The following is a 17,514-nucleotide window of genomic DNA, read 5'->3' as shown; positions in this document are numbered from 1 at the left end:
AACTAAAATGAAATACACAAATATATAAATAATTACACAGCTTGACGTGAGAAGTTAGGTGTTTCCATCACATGTGGGATTGTTTAGCTTTCTATGCGAATAAAGACATGCGGAGTTAATTGTAAACAAGCGTTTCTAAGCAATCAAAGATAAACAGAGGAAGAAACATCGGGTGTATATTTTGTAAGGAATGAAACACGTTTTTATTTATTTATGTTAGTATTATCGGTTATATTGTTTAATGTAATCTTTAACACTTTGCCTAAAACATTGGTTAATTTTTCACTTATAATGGTTGTTTTTGTCCGCCGCTGAAACAGTGGTAACAATTTGGAGTTACACTGCTAAAATCAGGGGTTAACTTCCCCTCGGTGAAAACAGCAGATAGCCTGATGTGGCTTTGCTGTAAGAAAATATAAACACATTTTTCAATGTTTAGCCTGTGGATTACGGGTTCGCTGTGTCGTAAAGTCGTAAAACCTATATAATTGTAAGAAATAACATCTAACAATATGAGAGTTCTTATTTAAGACTCATAACTAGTTAACAACAGAGACAATCCTGTATATTTCTAAGAAATAAGTAGTGTAACAATCTACTTAACATCAGAGAGAATTTTGCATATAGATGTATTCAGTATAACATCTTATTTAAAGTGTAAAAAAAAAGATTCCCATCAGCTTTGAAGACAATCTGACTTTATGTGAGGTGAAATGTTCGTTACGACAATCGTTACAATATCCACCGAATTTTGATAGCTAGTAGTAAATTCAATCTTACCCTGGGAAAATTTCATGTATCATTGTATATTCGTCATTATTTTTTTTTTAAACAAACCTTCGATTGTTTTGTATTTTCAACTCCCCTTGTCCTCTATTCTGGTTTGTTTGTTTTTTAATTTCGCGCAAAGCTACACGAAGACTGTCTGGGCAAGCTATCTCTGATTTAGCAGTGTAAGAGTAGAGGGAATGGTGCTAGTCATCACCACCCACCGCCAGTTTTTGGACTACTCTTTTACCAACAAATGGTGGGACTGACCGTCACATTATAATGCCCCCAAGGCTGAAAGGGCGAGCATGTTTGGTGTGATGGGGATTCGAACCTGCAACCCTCAGATTGTGAGTCAAGCATCCTAACCACCTGGCCATGCCGGACCGCCTCTATTCTATCCATACAGCAAGCCTCTTCCCCACATTCCTCACTTTATCAACTGACTAAATCCACAGTTCTACTTCTTCAGATAATTACAACGGAACAGAAAAGGATGATGTAAAAAAACAACAGAGAATTTTCAAAATGTACAGAATCTCGTTTTGAATACCGCAAAAAGAAGAGAGCACGGTTTATATTTTTTTAAATGTCAAGAAAAGGTCTCATCCAGACGTTCTTAAAACTACTGCTAACAATAAAGACCTAAATATAATTTGATAAATTCGCGATGTAGCTCAAAACAAACTACTTAAATGTACAATCCATAGAAAATATAAAGATCCCGATGTGATTTAAGGAAAAAAAAGTCGATTTAGCTTGAATTTTCTTTTCGTAGATAATTTCATTCATCATTGTTAGATAAATAACGACCCTGTCTCCAAACAGATTTGAAACTCAAACACTTACCAAAAAAGAAATAGTGAAAAACTTTTGAAACTAGAAAATACTGCAAACTCACCTCCAAAAACTCCTAAGGATTTAACAACAACCTTCCGGACAAAAATCTAACTGCACGATTTAATAAAACCCTTAACCTTGCCATAACCCCATCTGACACACAAATAGGTCTTGAAAAACTATTCAGGAAAAGGGTATGAAACGTTAAATTGTCCCCTTAAACAACGTGAAACTTTAAATCTCGATTTCTATGTCATCAGTAAGTCCCTCAAGCGAAGAGAGATTTTTTTCCTTACAAAAAAGTGGTCCCACCAAAGGATTTCTTGAAGAGTGTTCTACCAAATCTGAAACAAAAGTAAATAAATGTAGCAAGACAAAACAGAACAAAAATAGAAGATATTTTGAAGACTTACGTAAATAGCCCCAACTAATTTGTCAAAAAAACCTAATGAAAAATAAACTATCATTGTACTGAACAAACCTTACCAAGGAAGAAAAGGATGAATTACCCCACCAAATATTTGAAAAACGAAGATAGCTCTAAATATACGAAGAACCAATGAATGAAATTCTAAAATAACTCAACAATAAAAAAAAGAAAAAAAGACTGGTAAAAATCAGGCTTAAGCTGGTTTGAAAAAGGTGCCAATATGCCATCATGTGGAGAGAGATAAGAAAGATTAATGTATAACATGATGTGAAACATACTTGTGCAATAATTAGATGTGAGTAGGATAGTTTGCAAGAGTATAAATTTCTTGGTATCTCTGTTTCTTTTTTTTTTTTTTTCCCCAGTGTGTCATCCAGCCATTTTTTCCCCTTAACGTTACTTATTCGTGATTTAATTATACATTTGGAGAATATCTAATTTGCATTAATTCCACATGTAACAACTTTGAGAATACCCAATTAGCATTATTTCTACACATAACAACTTGAAAAATACCAAACTTGCATTATTTTCTCATATAAGAACTCCAAAAACATCACCAGAAGCGTACTTCATTGGTTCAAGTTTTTTAAACACCCAGTCTTAAAGTCAATGAGACCAAATTTAAATGACTGGATGGGTTATAGAAAGGTGTCATAGTTTCTACGATTCAAATTAAAACTAAATAAAATTTACTCTAATGAAGATCTTAATATGTTAACATTGTTTGTTTGTTTTGAATTTTGCGCAGGGTTATCAATGCCAGCCGTCCCTAGTTTAGTAGTGATAGACTAGACGAAAGGCAGCTACTCATCACCACCCATCGCCAACTCTTGGGCAACTCTTTTACCAACATATGGTGGGTTTGACCGTCACATTATAACACCACCAAAGTTGAAAGGGAGAGTGTGATTACAAATTGAGCGCTATGGCAAGCTGACCATGCCGGGCTACTGTTAATATTAAAAGCCTCACTTTTACTGACAAAATTATCCAATTTTCAATAGTGTTAGGCCAGGTGTTTAGAAATTGGCGGACTGTACTCCTCTTGCGCAGAACCCGTGAAAACCGCGAAAAGGATTTATAGAACTGAGGAACTTATATATCCAAATTTCAAAAGAAGTAACCAGTGAAATCATTACTGATTGTCCTATATGCAGAATTCCCACTTGTTCATAACACTGTTGACCTCATTTAACATCGCTGCAAGGTCCCTTTTTCGAATTTAATAAAACAGCCTGTTGTCTGATAGTTCACATATGAGTCATACACTACAAAGTTCGGATTTCCAGCAAGATCACATATCTGTATACATCAATGACTACCTTACCGGAGAAGACAGTGTTTCCATGTAAGATGAGTTCCTGCCTATTCAGGACAGGCACAAAATGATGGCTTGAAGGGTAATCGTCACTTTTTTACTCCTAGACCAGTCGACGGGTATGAACCACATTGAACATGTGTGACCCATCCTTAACAGTTCGCTGCAAAAATATCTCAAACAACCCAACTTTCGAGGACAAGCCCAGAAACCCTCAGCCGAGAGTGGGGTGCAATATCACAGGCCAAGTTTTCAGATCTTCTTGGTACCATATGTAACTGTGCTTGTGCTCTAAATGTTCCAAATGACAGATCCATTATACACTAATGGTAATATTTAACCATGTGTTTAACGTTTGTTTATTTTAAACATTCCAAAGGAGATCTGCCCTTTCTGGACTAAATGAAGATTTACTCCTTGTAAATCTAAATCTTGTGAAGCTAAATATTGAAAAATCATTGTGTGTAAAATTCAAAGGGTAGGACATTATACTTCCAGTAAAATCAGAGTGTGTAAGTTTAGAACTAAGACGTTATGCTGCCAGTAAAATTATAGTGTTTAAGTTTAGAAGTAAGACGTTATGCTTCCAGTAAAATCATAGTGTGTAAGTTTAAAAGTATTTGTTGGTTTTTTTAAGGGATCAGACTCGGAAAAAAAATATAGTTTGAGGGGCTTTGGGCGATTACTCCACCGTATATCGAACAGTTTCCATGGGATTTGGTAAAAAATTCAAAAATGTGGAATATTCCCATTTTTGATCATTTTTAGCGTGAGAGTCAGCCCGGCATGGCCAGATGTGTTAAGGCGTTGGAATCCCGGTCGCACCAAACATACTCGCCCTTTCAGTTGTGGGGACGTTATAGGTTTCGGTCAATTCCACTATTCGTTGGTAAAAGAGTAGCCCAAGAGTTGGCGTTGGGTGGTGATGACTAGCTGCCTTTCCTCTAGTCTTACACTGCAAAATTAGGGATGGCTGGCGCAGATAGCCCTCGAGTAGCTTTGCGCGAAATTCAAAAACAAACAAATTATCTCGTACATTCATATATGATTATGAGAGACTCGCCAGTAACGGAGTTAATGTGCTTTTTTGTCCGCAAGAAAGCCTACTGAAAATATGCTAATTACGTTTAACAGACTCGCTGCTAATAGTTTTAGGGTGTCTTTGTCCGCAAGAAGGCCATCTGAAAATGCCTCCTACCCCTAGTGGCACAGCGAAATATCTGCTGATTTACGACGCTAGAATGCCGTTTTCGATACCAATGGTTAGTGGAGCACAGATATTCTATTGTATTACTTTGCACTTAATTTCAAACAAACAAACCTTCTGAAAATGTGTTAGTTAACGTGAACCAGATTCGTTGCTAATAATAATAACGATTTTTTGTCCGCAAGAGGACTTTTTGAAAATATGTTAATTGAGATGAATTAGTTTGTATAAGATTTAAGCAACTAGATTTGTCGAATAAAACAATATTTACATTTGTTTCTAATACTTTTTAAGTTTTGTTTGTTTTGAATTTTCGCACAAAGCTACTCGAGGGCTATCTGTGCTAGCCGTCCCTAATTTTGCAGTGTAAGACTAGAGGGAAAGCAGCTAGTCATCACCACCCACCGCCAACTCTTGGGCTTCTCTTTTACCAACGAAAAGTGGGATTGACCGTAACATTATAATGCCCCCACGGCTGGGAGGGTGAGCATGTTTAGCGCGACTCGGATGCGAACCCGCGACCCTCAGATTACGAGCGCATGACTTAAGGCGCTCGGCCATGCCGGGCCACTTCTTAAGTCTATAAACCTAGGAAGCCAAACACATGTTTAATAATAAGTGTAGGGTCTGGCATGGCCGAGCGCGTAAGGTGTGCGACTTAGTTACATTAGTTAACTTCCAATTCTCTGGTACCTGCTCACTGTTCAACGACTGAAAAATATAATAGCAAGTGGCTCACATATTCAGTCTATAACTTCCGTCAAACCCCTTAGGGAAAAACTATCTGGCCCAGGAGTTTTATCCTTCTTTAAATTTCCCAATTTTTTCTTAACTAATGCAGAATTCATGCATCCATCTTGTTTCATCTTGTGTCCATCTATCAACTGTTCAAGATATGAAATACTGTTTAAATCTTTATCAGTAAAAACTAGAGAAAAATCAGAATTTAATAACCTAGCCGTCTCATAATCATCAGATACAAGCCTTTCCTTATTATCCCTCAAGGGTCCCATCCTCATCCTAACATTTTGTTTACCTCAAATGTATTTAAATAAATCCTGACCGCTAATTTTCTCTCCCATTTCCCAATTGGTAAAGCGGTACATCTGTGAACTCACACTTATAGAAACGTTGTGTTGCTTTGTGCTCAATTCCAAACAAACTAATTTTTACATTTTCAACCAACCTATACATATACTCGTACATCCTTTTTGATGGGCCCGGCATGGCCAGGTGGTTAAGGCACTCGACTCCTAATCCGAGGGTCGTGGGTTCGAATTGCCGTCAACCAAACATGCCCTTTCAGCCGTGGGGGCGTCATAATGTTGGTAAAAGAGTAGCCCAAGAGTTGGCGGTGCGTGATGATGACTAGCTGCCTTCCCTCTAGTCTTACACTGCAAAATTAGGGACGGCTAGTGCAGATAGTCGTCGTGTGGCTTTGCGCGAAAATTCAAACCAAACCTTTATGATGTCTTAATTTTCTGTTTTACTAACGTCCTTGATCTCCTATAATCTATTAAATCATTTTAAGTTTTACTTTACGATACTTTTCTTTAGTTTTAGCTCCAATAATTTTCTAAATCATTTGCCATTTTTTAAAATATTTATAACACTTCAATTTTATTTCTTATACTCCTTGTGAACCAACCTGGTTTGTTTTACTTACAGCTACCCTTTTCTTTCTATAAGTGTGTTATCAGTGCTATAATGTAGTAGTTATCAGTGCTATAACGTAGTAGTTATCAATACTATAATGTAGTAGTTATCAGTGTTATAATGTAGTAGTTATCAGTACTATAATATAGTAGTTATCAGTGCTATAACGTAGTAGTTATCAATACTATAATGTAGTAGTTATCAGTGCTATAATATAGTAGTTATCAGTGTTATAATGTAGTAGTTATCAGTGCTATAATGTAGTAGTTATCAGTGTTATAATGTAGTAGTTATCAGTGCTATAATGTATTATTTGTGCTGGTTTTGCAAAATCATTTCTCAGGTTTTCTTTTCAATTTTAATAAACAAAGTTATATATTCTTCAGTAGGTTTTGCAAAAACTATATTTAGTTTTGTTTTTATTACTGTTGAGCTGAACCACGTGTTCTCAGGCGACGTGATATACTATGTTTAGAATTCCTAGGAAGATGTTTATTGTTAAAGATGTGTCCCAAGAACAGTGATGATGGAATATCGACAGCTTCTGTCTTCTGATTGACGCCAAAAATAAGATGAAAAACAAACGTCAGTCTACACACATCAAACTTTATTCACAGGTAAAATTCTATCTTTTTTTTTGTATGTGTTTTTACAATAAACACCTGTATAATGACCGGTCATAACCTTGTTTATCTATCATCTTTTCAGTTGCAAAAAGGAAATAATGGATTTAAAATATCTTTAAGCTCGAGAGAGTAAACTTATTCATTAAAATATAAACGTTTTTAATGTTTTGTTTAATGTTATGTACTAGTTCTGAACATGCACAGAAACAAAAACTGGGAAATGTTAATTAATATCTCTGCTATTTTTTATACAGTATTATCTTCAATAATAAACTGAGTTAATCTAAACAGCTAGTTACGTTAATTTTTGGCAATTAATTAATTCAAAATACATTAACAGCAGCTTTTAGAGAAGGCAGGTTCTTGTTATAATAATTAGTACGTTTCCACCCATGACGTCTATCAGTTCTAACCACTAGACACGATATAATTAATAAAATAAGGACTTCCTTATTGTGAAACTTGCCGTTATTGTATTCTTGAATTAATTGTTCATTTACTTTCCCTTCGATTACACAGTTCTGAAGATATTGTCTTTATTTCTTTTAATAGGGTTAGTCCTTCCTTTCTCTGCTTGGGCACAAATAACCGGGCTTTCTAATCTAAAATCACAAACTCAACCTTTGTTAAAGTGCTTTTCAAGACACTCTTCCTCGATGTTTAAGTGAATATCGTTTCTATGTAGCAAGACAAAAGATATGTGCTTGGTCACATGACTAGGTTAATAACCTAGCATGATAGATAGGGGATGAGGGGTTCCAACCTTTGCTACAACTTTTTCCAAGTTTAGACGTGCGTAATAAACTTTAGTTATAGAACATTTCACATATCTTTCTTAATCAGCTTAATCCAGACAAATATAACGATTATCAGATTAGGGTTAGTGGAATGTCTGAACTATCAGGGTCATGGGAATCTTATACTCTCAGTGCGGATATCGCTCACCAACGTATTGTCTTTCCTTAACTGCTGCCGACACTTCACTGTCTCAACACCTATAACTTTGAGGGAAAGTGAAATATCTTGTAACTTAATACCTGTTCAATTAAATATGGTGGTTATTAGAATTCCTGGTAAACTAAAGTGTCGAGCAAAATCCCTGTTAAACTAAATATGGTGTCTGTTAGAATCTCTGGTAAACTAAAGTGTCGATTAAAATCCTTGTCAAACTAAATTCAGTGTCGATCAGGATCCCTGTTAAACTAAATATAGCGTCCATCAGAATCCCTATTAAACTAAATATAGCGTCCATCAGAATCCCTATTAAACTAAATATAGCGTCAGCCAGAATCCCTCTTTAACTAAATATAGTGTCGATCAAAATCCCTCTTTAACTAAAATATCAATCAGAGTACACAAATCATATGTAACATTTAATTTATAATATTACATTGCTTATGAGAGCTGTACGAACTTTGTAGCTAATTAAAGCTCAAAACGATCTGAATCATATTGATATAGTTGTGAAAGTGCTGTTTTCTTTGGTTTAATTCACTAGTTTCAATGGCCAGCTGATGGAATAACTATTTTCATTGGTCACCTCATACAACAATTAGTTTTACTCACCAGCTGTTATAACTGCTTAACATGAGAAGAAAAAATAAGGAAATTACGTAAGTTCAAAACCAACTCAGGATAGATACAAGCCATTTTGATTTTATTCTGTGAAAATAAAACGGAACATCCAAGTACAAAACTGAACTTAAAAAAGGCTATCTAGCTCTTCATAACAAAATATTAAATATAAATATATATGTTTACAAAACAAACAGTGTGTACTTCTTATTCCATTTCTAATCTGGCTTTCCAGAAATTAAAATGTTATGGGAGAAAACCATTCAACTAAAGGATGGGCAGGAAAAATGCGAAGATGTTCTTTGTGAACCTGAGAAAGGCATGGGCCTCTGGCCCAACTTTTAAGAGATGGTTGTGTTGCAAATTCCATTTTCACTTTTCATATTGTCTTTGAGACATTAATTGTTTTTATTGTATAAATGTATCCACTTTTTCAAAATGAATTTTTCGTCAGTAATCCAAAGCACATGTAACAAGTTCAGAAAAAGTTTAAGAATTACTTTAGTTATACAAGGATATCTCTGATTCTGTTACAGTACCCTTTGTTTTCTTCGACACTTGATTAATTCTAAAGGGTATAGTCGAAAGTGAGGGAGAGGTCGAAGGACCACACCAGTATTATAAAATGTCCGAAAGGTCCACTATTTTCCTACTTTTACTTAAGTCACTTAAATTTTGTGTGTGTGTCAGAAAAGGTCCAGATATATATTTTTGAAAAAGACCCCCTAAACAGACACTGTAGTTTTTTAGCCACGCCCTTGATCACTTCAGTAGATCATAGCTGTTACTTTCACAAAAACTGTTCTCTCAGTGACGTTATAAATAAGTAACTTCTCATTGACTTTCCTGCTAAGAGGTTGAAAAATTAAGATATCTTCCAGGTAAAGTGTTAAAACAAGGCTTAGCTCACTCGAAGTCAGGTGTAGTGTTAAAGCTAGGCTTAGTTTACTCCAAGTAATCAGTGTTGAAGAGTTGGTAAAATTTGAACGTTAGCAAATTTTCAGCTCATTTCCACTTCCAGTTTAAGCATTTCCTGGATCAAAATTTCTGTTCCATCTTACGCTGAAATTGAACTCTTCCTTTCAGAAATATCCTTAAACTAGCAACGGAGCTTCGAAAATTTTCCAGGTCACCAAACGATTAGTTTTATTTCTAATAAGTAGGATTATGCTTAAGGAGCTCTTACGAAAAAACTACGTTGTAACCGGGAAATTCTAACGAAGCGACGCTTCAACTTGATTGCTAAAAATACCCATCAATGAAAGAAACAAATTTAATGCTGTGGTAATAATATACAGAGTTTGTTTTGAAAATGTAAAAATGAAGTGAAAACTGATAACGTCCGAAATTCATACCCACAACTCTTGTTATCGGACACCCGATCTCAGCTGTTTAGACTTTAGAGCGTCTATCAAAAAGTGAGAGTTCGAGTCCTACTTGGTCTCAGATTTCACTTCTTGGAAAAAAAATCTCATTAATAACTTCAGAATCTTCTAGAATATGTTTCAAAACACAAAAGAGAATCTCTGTGAATTTTCCAACGAATATAAATAAAGATTCAACTGTTTTTGCGTGTTTCACAAGTAAACAAAAATAACATTTAAGTTCTAAATCGTTCAATTTACCAAACTGCGAAATGCCTTCGGAGAAAAATCCCACGAATTCTCGTGTTAACATGAAAAAAATTAAACTAAAAACACACATACAACTAATAAGTACTGCACATAAACATGGCCATGTTATTCTACACTAACTTTGGTCTTCCACATCTGATATCAAGAAATACGAGATACATCAAAGTATTTCCAATGTTAACTATACATAAAATATTCTAAAAGCTTAAGTGTAATTACAAATACTTATTTTCACAGCAAGCTTGTGCTTCTTAACGAATGCGAAATGGAATGGTAAGAATAATGTTGTGTGCTGTCACCTTAAACATTCAATCAGACGTTTTCACCTCACGTGGTTTCTTTACATGAAGCTTTCCTTGAACCTTGGAAAACTTCTCAAATGTTGTGTTTTCTATTAATGGGCTGAAAGTTATATAGCCGATCGAAATCGTGGTTAAATCACAAAATAACATGAACATGTAGACATGAGGACACACACACACTTCTAATTAATATGGAAGAATTCTTTTACTAGAAATAAAAAATCATTGTAAGAGGACGCCATATAAATAACCAGTCGAGAGAACTCTACTATTATACATAAAACTAGTCGAGACAACTAGACTTTTAGACGTCATCAGGTAACCTGTCAAGTAAAGTATATTATTAATAGCTACCGTATAACCAAGTGAGAGAACTATATTGTTAGAAGCCACCATATAACCAGTTAGATAACACCATGTAACAAGTCAAGTAAACTGTGTTGTTATTAGTCGCTATATTACCAATCAACAGAATAATAATAGTAGATGTCACCATGCAACCAGTCATGTATACAATATTGTTAAAAGCCTTTGCGTAACCAGTCGAGAAAACTATACTATTAGATGACACTATGTAACCGTTCTAAAGAACTATGCTGTAAAATATCATCATGTAAACAGTTTAGAAGCGTCTACTGTAAAATGTTCCCATGTAACAGCCGTCAGGACTGTACTGTAAAATCTCACCATGTAACCAATGTAGAGAGCTGTGCTATAAGACGTTCAGAAGTGAGTCATTGGAAGCCATAATATTCTTATTAGCGATTCCTGAAAAAGTTCTCAGTTCTGACAACGCCCAGTTTCTCCCTTCACGCGATAGATTCAAAACTGGTTAAACGGTTGATAACGAAGCGCCACTTAGTAGCTTATTTTGGTAAATGAAGGTAAGAGACACCTACAGAAATAGTTGAGGTTTTAATTAAACTCGGTCACATTCATCACACACACACACGTATTCTTTAACGTACAGCTGACAATGGAATTGGTTGTTGTCGAGAATGGAAAACAATTTTAATTAAAACTATAATTTGATAAAACCATTTCTACTCGATTGGATAATATCGTAAAAAATCAGCGATTGTTTCAACATTAATTTAATATTATTTTTTACATGGATGAGAGACTTAATGATTTTCTGTAAAAATAACCTAAATGTTACAATATCCTGTAATAATAGTAGAAACTTGTTGTTATGCCCTTCTATAGAACAGTAGAAAGAATAAAAATGTTTCTACCAATGGCTTCATTTTATGTGCTTGTTTTGTAGTCGACATTTGTTGCATTGGGTGAATAAACATTCAGTACACGCAGAGAAGTCACATAACTGTGCAGTTCTTAAGCTAGCTAAACACTGTAAGGGTTGATTGTGGTTTCAAAACCTAATACACGATATTTCTAGTGTGTCTCACAACAACCAAACATAATAGTTATTTCCTACTGCAACTGAAAGCAAAACCATTTTCTTACAATATTCATGACACAATACTAACAAAAAGATCACCCACTCTACACGAAGAATCATTGTTGTTGTGACATTCACAAAAATTTCTTAACAACTAAATTGAGCCACAGTTGTAATTAAATTCATTGTTGGAGTATTTTGCTGACAAACAAAACAAAAACTTCTGTGATTGACTGGCACACGAGCAAAAATATAAACTACAGTACGCTACTATAGCAAAGTGTTGGGAAAATGAAGCCAACGTCGCCATGACTAGTCGAATCCACGAAAAATCTGACAAGTCTTGATTTAGTCCTGGAAAAAAAAAGAAACATCATACGTCACACAGTTAATATCCTGCACCATCTACTTGTTGTGCTAAGTAAAACTTCACATGTCTTGCATAATATTTCATGTTACTGGTGATAAAAACTTACTTTAGAATTAGCATAGTTGAACCCTGTCGATTTCTGGTGATATATGAATGTTTAGAAGCAATATACGTCTTTTACGTTTTGATCTTAGACGCGAATTTATGACCACCCACAGCTTTTATTAACACACGAACACTATATCTGTTTGCTTGTTCTGTTTTTTTTATTCCAGGACTGATAAAACCAGTATCGGCTACATCAGACTGCGTGGGAAGGAAATTTGTAGTACGTGAGCTTCTAAATGGACAATAAACCTAAAAGTCTGTTGGTAATCTATTAAGTATCTAATGGTTTCAGTTATATGTTTTAGTCCTGTTGCCAAGCGACCGGATAAATGACAACATACTCGTAATATTAGCCGGACAGGAAAATCGAAATGTGTTACGATGAAAGTACATCTTAACACGAGTTCTTCCACAGACAGACTTCACAGATGACTTTGATCTCCCTTATCACTTGTAACACTAGAAACAGGATTTCAATACCTGAAGTAGTCACAGCACAGATAGCCCACTGTGTAGCTTTGTACTTAAAAACAATCAAACAAAAAAATAAACATGTGACGCATTGTACGTGCCAGTACTGTATACCACACTACTCGTGTTTAACGTATAATAATATTAACCTATTGTATACAGCAATACTCGTGTATTCATACAATACTTGGGTGCTGTATAAAACATCACTTGTGGATTGTTTATATAAAAACACTTGTGTATTTTATACAAAAATATATGTGTATTTCATACAACACTACTCGTATGCTGTTTATAAGTCTTCATGTATCGTATACACCACTACTCACAACATAACAGTAACGAAGCATCACAACAGACGAATGCGCGTACAAACATGAATATGATAGCTAATTGGAAAATAAATTACACGGATCGTCGTTTAAAAATATATGTCACTAAGTGCTCAACGTACGATTACTGAACTATCCAGATGGCACTTGTTATCTTGTTTACTTTGTTTAAGAACGGTGGGCTGAGCAGATAGCCTTTGTGGCTTTGCTAAAAGAAAAACACTTGTTTAAGAAATTAAATTCATCAGTCTCTTCAGGGAAACGTAATTAAACCTGTCAATAGATGGCAGGATTATTCACTATATACCACGTAGGTAGCCTCCTGTCATCGGTTTTTCCGTTGCTGCTTGCTTGCCTGCAAATTTAAGGTAATTTAACCAAATCAGGTATTGATAATGTAGTACACAGGTTTCATTTTTATTTTAGGTCCATTATTTACAAAATTTTAACTTTTCTTACGAGCTTTAAATACATAGGTTGCCAAAAAATCACCACCAAGGGCGGGGCGAAGAAAAACACAATTTCTGAGCGCCCCCAATTATATCTGATCCTGCTACGTCCTCTCTATTTTCGTAATTCAGATGTTTTTACCTACCCTCAGAGTGACATTATTTCATCTCCTAAGAGTCACGATCATGGGGTGGGGGATCCACGTTACGTAATATTTGTCACGTTAATATTCTGATTATTCCTTTGAGGCCTGCATGTGCAGGAAAACATGACAGGTCAAACTGTGAATGAAAAACTAGTTTTGGTGATATTACTTTGTTAGGTTTATAGTGAGGCCTACAATTTAGTGTTATTGGTGGTGGCTGATAACTAATTGTTATAGTATAATTCAGTACCTTCTTTTAGTATATTTTGTTTGGTATCATCAAAACATGGTATTATAAATATTTTATACATAATTTAAAAATGTAAATTTATTTATATTTACAGCGCCCTCTTGTTACCCACATTTTGGAAAACTGCTGATCTAGTCCGAAAAAAAAAAAGCACAAGGTATGTTACCTGCGTCTCGCTGTGTGGTAAGAGGTAAACAATAACAGCTTTTTAAACTTTCACTTGCGCTTCTTAGATAATATTTAGTTCAACTAAATGTTTGGTATTTAGGGGTTCATATTTCAACAGCAGATATTTGATGTTTTTAAAAAATTGCCAAGAGTTATAAAACGCAACTATTTTAAAAACCAGTTGGGTTAGGGTATTAAATTCTAAAGTTGTTCACAGTTCCTAACAACGGAAAAATCTGGGTTAAGCCTAAGAAAGAGGATTATGTGTTACCTTGGCAGGTTCGGTTAACGAAAGGTTCTCGCTTTTTACCTCTCCATTAGCTTTCTTCAAGGGAGATTTGTTAGGTGACATTCCAACTGAGAAGAAACAGAAATACGACATTAAAATTTGTATATTAAAACATGGGTTCAAAGTTTCCGGTTCCATATTGTTTTTTATTATTATTTATTTATTCAAACCACAAGGTGTTTGACCACAAGTGAACAGAAAACCTAAAAACATTTCTAGCATTTTTAACGTAAAATTGCAATTTAAGTTAAATGAAAGGTAAAACTCGTATTGCTATAATTTAATATATGTATCATCGATGTTTTAGTCCTAGATCAAGATTGGCATTAAAGTTAATTTTGAATTTAAAAAACAACAACCTAACTTGACCAATCTATCTCACGGCCTATTTTTGTGCATCTTAATTATTCATTTGCTGTTAGGAGACGAAATATAAAATAATTTTCAGTTAGAAATATCTGTTCACAAGACAATATTTCATTTGAACGCAATGTATTGTTATAAATTTTGCTCATATTTAACTTTTGAGAATTTCACTTCTTATTGGCAGGTTAACTTAGAAACTATCGACACGTGTAACGGAAATCGAATATCTCCAAAGATAATTTCTAATTATTTTTAAAAATTAAAAATTATTTTTAACTGTCCATAAGAAAAAAACTACTATTCACAGTACGCCCTATTGATTTTACTGGTCCATATTATTCACAATCAGTTAAACAGAATACAGTTATAAGGAATTTAAAGGACAGAATAAATTAAATACAAAATCTTGCAGACATTCTGAAAAAAAAATCCTCAAACACAATCCACAAAACATTCTTTATTAAATGTAAGAAAAGATTTACAAAACCGTCTAAAATATATCTGACACAAGAATTAGTAGAAAATCTGAATTAAGTCTAATACAAAACTATCAATGAATACGTGTTAAACCTAACACAGAATCCTACAAGACTTCAAGTTCAATCCGATCCTTGATTTAGAAGACAGTATCACTAAAAACTTGATTTAACAAATAGTCTAATTTAGAAGTCAGTATGACTAAAAACGTGATTTAACAAATAGTCTAATTTAGAAGACAGTAAGACTAAGAACTTGATTTAACAAATAGTCTAACTTAGAAGACAGTATGACTAAAAACTTGATTTAAAATATAGTCTAACTTAGAAAACAGTATGACTAAAAACGTGATTTAACAAATAGTCTAATTTAGAAGACAGTATGACTAAAAACTTGATTTAAAAGATAGTCTAATTTAGAAGACAGTATGACTAAAAACGTGATTTAACAAATAGTCTGAATTAAACTTAGTACATGATCTAAAAACCGATGTCTACTGTATTTGATACAGGTTCTAGCAATATGAGTTAAATCAAATATGAAATATAGGAGCAAGTCTTAAGTCAAGTCTACAACAGACATAGCAGATATTACGAATTAAATATAATATAATATATAAAAATTATGTATAATACAATATGTAATAGACTGTGTAATTAAATCTAATATAATATTTAAACTAATACAATATCTAGGAGAAATGATTAAAGTTTATTCAAGTTTCATCCAAACACAAACCAATATTGAAAAATCACTTGATTTTGTAAATGTTCTAAACTTTGGGGGGGGGAGAATATTAAAATAATCTAAAAACAGTTTATCGTTAACCTGTAAAAGTGATAACGTAGTTTCCTATTAAAAAGAAACCAAACCGACAAGATTAGAAAAACGTAAAGAAGGAAATGCATAGAAAACTGTACCAAAACATTATTTACTCATATCGTTCAAAGAACTGATACAACTGAAAATACTTTTAAAAAAGAATAAAAATTCTTGAACTAAGAAACTTATGAAAGAGAAAACAGACTAACGTACACAACATATTATTTCTGTCTTTTAAAAAGACATGAGAAACTTAATGTGATAACAAATGAGTAAAGACTAGAATATACTTCTCCCGTGTCCTTCAAAAAGCTGATAAAACTGGGAAACATATGTGGCGATACTGAGTCTGTCAGGTTCCTTATGTTTCACCATATCTTCTGCTTCCAGGAGAGCTGGAATACCGAGCTCTTCCTCTGCTACTTGAAAAGCCTGTTAAAACATTTAAAAAAGTTATATATAAATATTATTATTATTACTGAAAGGAAAGTTAGTTTGGCTGTGTTGGGAGAATATATTTTATATTCTATCACGGACACGAGAATAATCATACCAATAACCTGTCACAACGTTTTGTTTCATCAGTTAGTTTGGCTATGTTGGGGGAATATATTTTATATTCTATCACGGACACGATAATAATCATACCAATAACCTGTCAAAACGTTTTGTTTCATCAGTTAGTTTGGCCATGTTGAGAGAATATATTTTATATTCTATCACGGACACGAGAATAATCATACCAATAACCTGTCACAACGTTTTGTTTCATCAGATAGTTTGGCTATGTTGGGGGAATATATTTTATATTCTATCACGGACACGAAAATAATCATACCAATAACCTGTCAAAACGTTTCGTTTCATCAGGTAGTCTGGCTGTGTCGAGAGAATATATTTTATACTCTATCAGGGACACGAAAATAATCATACCAATAACCTGTCAAAACGTTCCGTTTCATCAATTACTCTGGCTGTGTTGAGAGAATATATTTTATACTCTATCAGGGACACGAGAATAATCATACCAATGACCTGTCAAAACGTTTCGTTTCATCAGTTAGTTTGGCTATGTTGGGGGAATATATTTTATATTCCATCACGGACACGATAATAATCATACCAATGACCTGTCAAAACGTTTCGTTTCATCAGTTAGTTTGGCCATGTTGAGAGAATATATTTTATACTATATCACGGACACGAGAATAATCATACCAATAACCTGTCACAACGTTTGGTTTCATCAATTACTCTGGCTGTGTTGAGAGAATATATTTTATACTCTATCAGGGACACGAGAATAATCATACCAATAACCTGTCAAAACGTTTCGTTTTATCAGTTATTTTGGCTATGCTGAGGGAATATATTTTATATTCTATCACGGACACGATAATAATCATACCAATAACCTGTCAAAACGTTTGGTTTCATCAGTTAGTCTGGCTATGTTGAGAGAATATATTTTATACTCTATCAGAACACGAGAATAATGATATCAA

At 34.0% G+C, this 17,514-nt stretch overlaps 1 protein-coding gene across 3 annotated transcripts in view; it reads right to left on the bottom strand.

Annotated features, from left to right (window-relative positions):
• Nucleotides 1-8,484: 8,484 nt before the first annotated feature.
• LOC143237151 (MICAL-like protein 2) overlaps nt 8,485-17,514 on the bottom strand; it is a 67,213-nt gene continuing 58,183 nt past the window's right edge. For all 3 annotated transcript variants that reach the window (XM_076476081.1, XM_076476083.1, XM_076476084.1), the window contains 3 exons: nt 16,300-16,441; nt 14,327-14,412; nt 8,485-12,115 (listed from right to left, as the gene is read on the bottom strand). In XM_076476081.1, coding sequence (XP_076332196.1) covers nt 12,110-12,115; nt 14,327-14,412; nt 16,300-16,441 — 234 coding nt within the window. In that variant the 3' untranslated portion in view covers nt 8,485-12,109. The remainder of the gene's footprint in view (nt 12,116-14,326; nt 14,413-16,299; nt 16,442-17,514) is intronic.

The sequence above is a fragment of the Tachypleus tridentatus genome, chromosome 13, assembly GCF_004210375.1.
Source record: "Tachypleus tridentatus isolate NWPU-2018 chromosome 13, ASM421037v1, whole genome shotgun sequence".
Classification (NCBI taxonomy): Eukaryota; Metazoa; Arthropoda; class Merostomata; order Xiphosura; family Limulidae; genus Tachypleus; species Tachypleus tridentatus.
The sequence above is the reverse complement of the archived record's forward strand: the minus strand, read 5'-3'. Positions and strand labels throughout refer to the sequence as shown.